The 7,918-nt window shown below is 36.1% G+C and overlaps 1 protein-coding gene across 1 annotated transcript; it reads left to right on the top strand.

The window, feature by feature from the left end:
- The first annotated feature begins 1,136 nt into the window (after window positions 1-1,136).
- Window positions 1,137-3,551, top strand: INSL5 (insulin like 5). Its single transcript, XM_054572643.1, has 2 exons — window positions 1,137-1,311; window positions 3,319-3,551. Exons 1-2 carry the CDS (start codon window positions 1,137-1,139, stop codon window positions 3,549-3,551), a joined length of 408 nt encoding a protein of 135 aa, XP_054428618.1.
- Window positions 3,552-7,918: the final 4,367 nt, after the last annotated feature.

Below are 7,918 nucleotides of genomic sequence, written 5' to 3'. Positions count from 1 at the left end.
TGAACTTCAAAAACCTGTGAGCTGTTTTTAGCTCAACCTTTTAAAGTTTGATAGCATCTAAAACCTGTACGAGGCTTCTCTACAGATAAACAACAGAGTCACAAGAAGTATGAGTGAGGTAATTTCAACCAGAGATCACAGACAAGGAATCAACAGAATTAACTAAAAAAGTACTTGTTCAATTTGCTAAAAAGTGAATCAACAATTCTTTAAGATCTCAAACTCCAGCATTCTCAGTTTAGGTGAGAACTCTACAAGCACTAGTGCTTCAGAATATTGGCCAGAAGAGGAATTTCATTCTTCAGCATTTGGGGAATTATGGGTTCATCTTTCTATTACAAAAACGTATGTTGATAAAAGCATACCTAAGTCACAGAATGAAAAATAATAAGATTCTAGTCAGAGAAATTCTCCTATATTCTAAGGGAAAGTTATCTTTTCTAGTCCATACCAATCATGAGGGAAGAAGATAATTGACAATTATGGACTTCATTTTGTCAAGCAGGACACACATTACCTCATTAGCTCTAGAAAGTAATTACTTAATTAGCCCAATTTTACAGAGAAGGATTCTTGGGGGAGGCTACATATTTTTATTAAGATTCTAGATCTGGTAAGTGGGAAACCAAGATTCAAATACAAAACATGAGAACCTAAATTTTTAAATTTGCTTTCTCATTGCTTTGACGTAAATGTAGATCTCAATACTCATAAAACCCTTATGAGACAGGTTTTCCATTCTAGAGATAGTGTTACTGAGGCTTCAAAAGTTTAAAACTTGCCTTATGTTGCTAGGTAAGTGGCAAGGCTGACACTGAAATTTATCTTGGCTACTTCCAAAGCTGATGTGTTTTCCATGATGTCTTCCAGGAGAGTGTCCTGTTTGTTGTCTCATGGATGCAGCTAATGTTAAGAGATAGTGTTCAGAAGTGACTGAATAACTAGCAATAATCATAAAAACACATGATGAAAACTTCCTGGTGTAACGTATGTACTTAGCAAATATTGTTAAAATGAAGTTCTGACCAATAAAATGTCAAGAAAGTTGGTATAAATTGGGCAACAGTGTGAGGGTTACTTCAAAACTTGATTTGACCATACTCACCATATTAGATTCTCATTTGATCCTCAGAAAAATGAAGGGCTTCATTTTCACTTTATTTCTATTCTCTATCCTACTTGCCACCTCAGAAGTGACAAGTGCGAAGTCTGTGAAGCTCTGTGGGCGCGAGTACATAAGAGCAGTCGTATACGTCTGCGCCAGCTCCAGGTGGAGAAGGCACCTGGAAGGGATCCCTCAAGTCCAGCAAGGTAACAGGAACTCACATGACTCCTTCATTCATTTTTTTCAGGCTTTTTTTAGTACTTGTTTCTCTAATTACTGCTCAGCCATTTCTGTATTGGTTTAGCAGGTTATAATTATCAAAATAAACTGAGTTTTTCTTAGGAGAGAGATGAGCTTTCTACCTTTCAAAAAAAAGAAGGACTTTTTTTTTTTTGTCTCCAGCTTAAAAATCATTTGACTGCGTAATTATTTCAATGAGCTCAGCATCTATTGCAAGTGCTACGGGGGACAGAGAGAAGCATGTGGTTTCCAGGGGCATGTCAGAGTAGCAAGATTTTCACATATGGATAATTAGTCGGAATTCAGGCAGCTCTAAATTAAGGATGGAAGGAAGGAATCTGTTACTGAGCACTTACAAAGTGCCAGATAGTTTCAGCGGCAACATTTCATTCGGCCTTCTGATAAGAAGTCTGTGAAGTAAGTACTATTACCACCATTTGCCATTTTACTGAGGACAAAGTTGTTCATCCAGGTAGTAAGCAGTGTGGCTAGGGAGCAAACCAAGTCTGCCTGGCTTCAAGAACTGAGGTCTCTGTTTATTCCACACTGTGTCTCGGGTGGGAAAAAGAAGATGGCGGACTGCTGTGACATGTGACAGTACTGTGGAGTCACTCGTGTTTGACCACGGCCCCCAAGGATGTGTGGCATTTGGGGAGACATGAGGAGTGGAGTAAAGTGAAAGTCTAGTGGGAATTCCAGCAGTAGGAATGATTTTTTTTGTTTTAATTTTAAAGGTAAGAATGAAGCTAATGTGTTTCAGAAATAGTGAGGGGACTGACTTCTCCACATTTCTTCATTTTTTCAGTTCAAGGACCTTAGAGAGGTTTGACTGGAATTCTTTCTGCTAATCTTATATAGAGTGTGAGGCAGAATTTGTTTAAGATTATATTTTAATAATCAAGTGTGTGTTATGTTTTATCATAAAATATTAAAAAGGAAAACATGATTGTATAATAAATGTTGCGACTGCATATATGAATATAAAGGTTTCCATTTGGTTTAAAATGCATTTGGTAAGCAAATACATTTTTAAAAAATGACCCATTGTTTTTATATTTTAGTAGGCTAATTTCTTGAAATATGAACTTACCACCCCCACTTTAATATTAACAGGTTCAGAGTTACTAGATGTTAACAGAAATAATAAAGGTTTTTAATCTCAAGAGAGTAAACATAATTTGCCAGATTTATGATAATTTATCAATCTCTAGGTTAGAAAATCCAAACATACTAGCAAAAACACGTTTTTGTATCTATGAAACACACAAGGCAGTGGAATGGATGTCTGTATAAGGCTATCTCTTTTTAACACCACTGACATAATACTATTTATTTAGCTTTTCACAGATTTTCGAGTATTTTCTCATATATTGTTTATCTGATCAATTACTGGTTTACCAATCGGCATTCATTCATGTAAGTTTTCTTGGTGCTTGCCAGTGTGCTAAGGTATAGTAAGTAAATTTTAATGAAGTTACGGCAAGAGAACAGCATCCTGATAAAAAGAGTGAGCCCCAACTTTTATTTTCAAACACAGAGGTTTAAATCTCCACTTCCTTACTGGGCAGCTTTGCAGGGTGTACTGGGGGTGATTTTGTGTTTGTGTGTTTTTTGTTTATAGCATGTAGCTAATATCTTTGGAAGCTGCTAGTGGTGGAGCAGAGAAAGCCAGCACAACCGAAGTCAAACCATGCCTTGGCTACTCTCTAGCTGAGCGACACTGTGTGTCTCTCCTCCCTGCACCCATGCTTCCTCCTCTGTAAAATGAGGAGGCTGGAAATGTCTGAATTCTCCCCAAAAGGTCTAATCTCTCTGAAACCAGACCAAGATCTTTTTGTTTTAAATGATGTGTAGGATTCAATTTTCTTTCAGAAATCTAATGCAACTCCCCAAGAGTAGAACTTGGTAGCTGCCTTCCTTGTCAGGGTCCTCTAAGAGAGTTTTTGTTGTTTTTTTTTTTCTCTTCCATACAGCTGAGAAGGCCAACTACTTCCAGATTCCAAAGGAGCATCAGGTTTCTGAGGAAAGCATAGCACGAAGCCTTCTGAAGGTGGATTCTGCGGGGGAGGAGAGTCTTCAGCAGGATCAGCTGCCCACTGAAGGGCTTTGGGGCTCAAAGACACATTCAGTGATGTCAAGACGAGACTTACAAACTTTATGCTGCACTAGTGGCTGTTCCATGGCTGACCTGAGTGCCTTTTGTTAAGACAAGAGCAGACACCCAGTGGGTGGCAGAGCTTTAGCACATGTTTAATCACAGTATCTTGCTGCTCAGTACACTTGTATTACATAATTTAAATAATGGCTTTTGGGTAGGCAATCTTCCTTTCATACACTGAAGTTCCTTTGCCAAGGTGACTGCATTGTTCTTCTCAAATTTTAACTAATCTTTTGAAATTTCAAATGCTATGTAAAATTGCAATAAAAATGCCATAAACAGAGCTTTATGTGATTTTTTTTACCTTTTTAGAATTTTAAAAATAACAGAAAATTCTAATGGTAGCAAAACCTAAAAACATTAACTTATTTCATCAAACAGATATAATTATCCACTCTTAACTTTTGGGTTACTATATATTACTACTGAAAATTAAAATATTGCTTGATTATCAGGTATAAGAATCTAAACAAAGTGCTTTTCTCAAAGACCCTTAGAGTGTTCAATAAATATTTCTTGATATGATGCAGCTATTTGAAATTCTACTTGAGAAAAGCTTGGGGCATACATGTATGAATCAGTTCCATAAACAGCTAAAACCCAGAAAATGTTTGAGTAATGAGCTCTTCCCTATAACCTGGGCCACCTTGGTTTTGCCTCCTTTCTGCACAGAGAAACTAAGACCTAAGTTGTCAGGTCATTGTGACGCAATTGGATGTTTTCACAGACAAAACAAAGCAAAACAATGCAAAGTTTTCACAGCACTGTTTTGATTTCTAACTCCGATAGTCAACTCCCTTGGTAGGTTGTAACATTAGTCCTATTCTGTTCATCTGAAGTGCTGCTCTTATTAATACTATAGTTTGTGTATTTAAAATCCATCTACTACATGTCAGGCACTTAAATTGTGTCAAGACATTGTGCATAGAATTTAAACATTTTACTTCCCACATTTGTTTCAGGAAACCTATAAGGATGGGATAGCACTTCATCCCTATTTTTTAGATAAGGATGCTGAGGCACCGTGGAATTAAGTAAATGTGTCCTGAGTCACACAGCTAAGGAGATAGTGTTATTGGATCCAAACTCAGGCTGCTGTGCCTGAATAAAGGCAGTCACCTCAAACTGTGCTGGTAGTGACTATATTCGTTATTGCCAGGCACTCTTTAAAAAAGTCACTTTCACTGAAGAATGTCCTTTGATGAGGCAGTAAAATTAATTATATTAAATTTCAACCCTTGTGTACATGCCTTTCAATATTCCGAGCAGTGAAATGGGAAGACTGCATGAAGCGCTTTTGCAGCACTATGGTTGTCTTGAGGGAAAGCACTTGTGTGACTGAATTGTGAGCTTCAAAACTGGCTGTCTTTCCCATGAAACACCATTATTTTTCCTTAAAGAAAGAAAGACAAATTGTGGCTAGTTAGATTTTAATTATTTGAAATTAATTGAACAAGATTTGAAAATATACAAAGTGGGCCTATAACTTCAAGAGAAGCTACTAAGACAGTATATGTTGCTGATGATAAAAGTCAAGCTTACAAACAAATTTAGAAAATGTTTATTCACCAACATGAACACTAGCAGTGATATTAATGAATTTGATTTTTTGATAATGTGTAATGAAATGTGTTAACATTTGTAAGATCTGCTTAACTCAGTGAACCAAAGTTTTCCAAATCATCAATGCATGATATTACAAAACCATAAGTGGGTACTGTGTTGAAAATATAAATAAATAAATAAATAAATAAAATATTCTTATGTTATTTATGTATATGATGTTCTTGATCATCTAAAAAGTTTTATTCTATTATATATTGCTCAACTTATTTTGTTATAAATTGCTTCTGAATTTATCAAATACCTATTCAGCTCTATCATAGGATGTTTTTCTTTTGTTAAGGTGAAGAATTATGTTGCCAGCCTTCCTTATGTTGAAATTTCTCTGCATTCTCAAAATAAATCTATTAATCACGGTGTGTAATATATTTTAGTACTCAGAATGAAAGAATTGTTAATATTTTGTTTGGAATTTTTATGTCTGTGTTCATAAGAAAAATTGATCTCTCTATATTTGGCAGTGAAGATTAATTTAACTTCTTAAAATGAATGTATTATCTGTTCTTTAGAAATTCAGAAGAAAAAAGCTATAATGGTATATTCATTTAGTGACTTTTAAAAAATTCACTACAGTGTAATACACATACAGTCAAGTGCATAACTTTTTAGTTTTTACTGTAATGAGGCCACACTTATTTGGTTACTTATGTCTATGGCTGCTTTTGTGCTTCTGAAACAGGTAAAGTTGGTATTTGTGCTGCTGGAACCAATAAGTAGAGAGAAGAATTGAATCTTTATGGACACTTTATTCAGATGCGAGTGATCTGAGAAGATGGTGGGTTACATACCCTCAAAAACCATCTTAACAACACATCTAGGCTGACCATTTTTATAAGGAGAAGAAAAAGATAGTCAAGGGGTTTGGAACTCAGAAAAAAGTAGGAAAGGGGTTTGGAATTCAGGGAAAAAGGTTAATCAGATAAAAGCTGCCTAACAGCATTTTTCCTAGCGTCCCTTCATCAGCTGACCACTTTATCCGCATTCTGGTCAGCGGACGTTCTCTCCCTGGAACGCATGACTCAGATACCATCTTGATCGCTTGCAGTCCTCCAGGGGCACGAAGGTTGAATTGCTTGCAGGCCTCCTGGAGTTAGGGTGGGTCTGGTCATGCATTCCAGTTTCTGGAACAACAGTTTTTTACTTGCATTAATCACTAAATCTATTGACTATAACTAGAGCTAAAAATTTAAAACTATTCGGTTCTCCCATCACTTCAAGGCCTGAGTTGAGAAGTTGTGGCAGAGACCTTCTGGTCTACAGAGCTAAAAATAGCTCTGCTAAGAACATTTTAATTTCCTCAGGTTGACCCAGCTCTCTAGAGTGGGTTCTTAAAAGGTTTTCAATATGTTTATGAACTAGGATGCAAATTGGCTGTTTTTCAAAAATTTTAACTGTCTCGCTAATGTAAATTTCTTATTATAAATTTCCTAAAAGGAAAATATAAAGATAATGTACTTTTATAATTAACAATATTTACTTGTTTTTAGTTTTAAAATGAAATAATGACTTTCTAAGCTTATAGTTCTTACATGAATTTTAAAATGATTTCCCAGCACCCCCTGCATGAATCAGACTGGGTATTCATTATTTTTGATTGTTAAATCATGCACCCTCATCTTTGTGCACAATTTTCATGTTTCTATTACAAATGGAAATTGAAGCTTAATGCTCCCATACTGGTTATACTGGTTCCTTGCCTTGCTAACTACAGGAAAATAGCCTAGGGGGTGGGTAGGTGACCATGAGTTTCAAGTTATATCCTGCACTAAAATGAAAAAAAAAAATGTGTACCATCATTAAACCAGCGAGGAAAGAAATGGAGAAGAGATTACAGGAAACTTTAATCAGGTACTTAACATATTTAAGTCTCAATTTGATAGGGTACTCAAGAGTTGGAAAATTTTAGGTTCAGGTAATAGTAGATAAGCCTAGTAAAAAGCTATTGTTTCAGGAACTGAAGGTAAGCTGGCCCCTGATTCCAGGAAACCACAGGTGATTGACCTTTGTGCTCCAGAAGAGACCATAAGCAATCAAGGTGGTATCTGAGCCCTTGTTTTCCTGGGAAGGACAGTCCACCACCCAGGACACAGGACATAGGACACAGATTAAGAAAATCACCAGTCAGCGAATGAGAAGATGTTAAGGAAATTGCTGGACTGCAGCTTTTATCTGATTAACCTCTTTCCTGAACTCCAAATCCCTTACGTACCCTTTTTTTTTTTTTTTTTTTTTTACTTTGAATTACAAATCCTTTACCTACACTTTTTATGTCTTATGAAAAAGGCTGGCTTGAAAGGAAATGTAAGATGGTCTGTTAGGGTACAACCCCATCATCGTCTCAGCTCGCCGGCCATCTGAATAAAGCGCCCATAAAGATTCAATCCCTGTCCCTGCTTATTGGTTTTGGTAGTGACTGGCAGCATGAATGCCATTTCCGGTTTCAAATCAACCTTCTAGTTGCATGTGTTCATGCATATGAAGAAGGAAGAGAACACATAAATTCAAATGAACTCTATGACAGGAAAAAATAAGCATTGAAAAGAACTAAGAAAGTACTGCAGTGGGAAGAGGCAAGACATCTGATTGGAAGAAGTATAAAAACTGGCAGAGATTAGCAAAAAAAGGCTGCATTTGAGAAATAATAAGACTTTATAATAAATGTTGACTTTAGGAGAAATTATTTGTCATTCAAAGAGCGGTAGCGGATAATGAAAACTTCAAAAAGAAAAAATTAACAAGTAATCTGAGGTATTATATTGGTGAGCAGAAATTGCTCAAATATATGCCCAATT

The sequence above is a fragment of the Pteronotus mesoamericanus genome, unplaced genomic scaffold (genome assembly GCF_021234165.1).
Source record: "Pteronotus mesoamericanus isolate MK-2021 breed Mesoamerican mustached bat unplaced genomic scaffold, CSHL_Meso_final contig_105, whole genome shotgun sequence".
NCBI lineage: Eukaryota > Metazoa > Chordata > Mammalia > Chiroptera > Mormoopidae > Pteronotus > Pteronotus mesoamericanus.
Note: the sequence above shows the minus strand (reverse complement) of the source record. Positions and strands in the feature narration are given on the sequence as shown.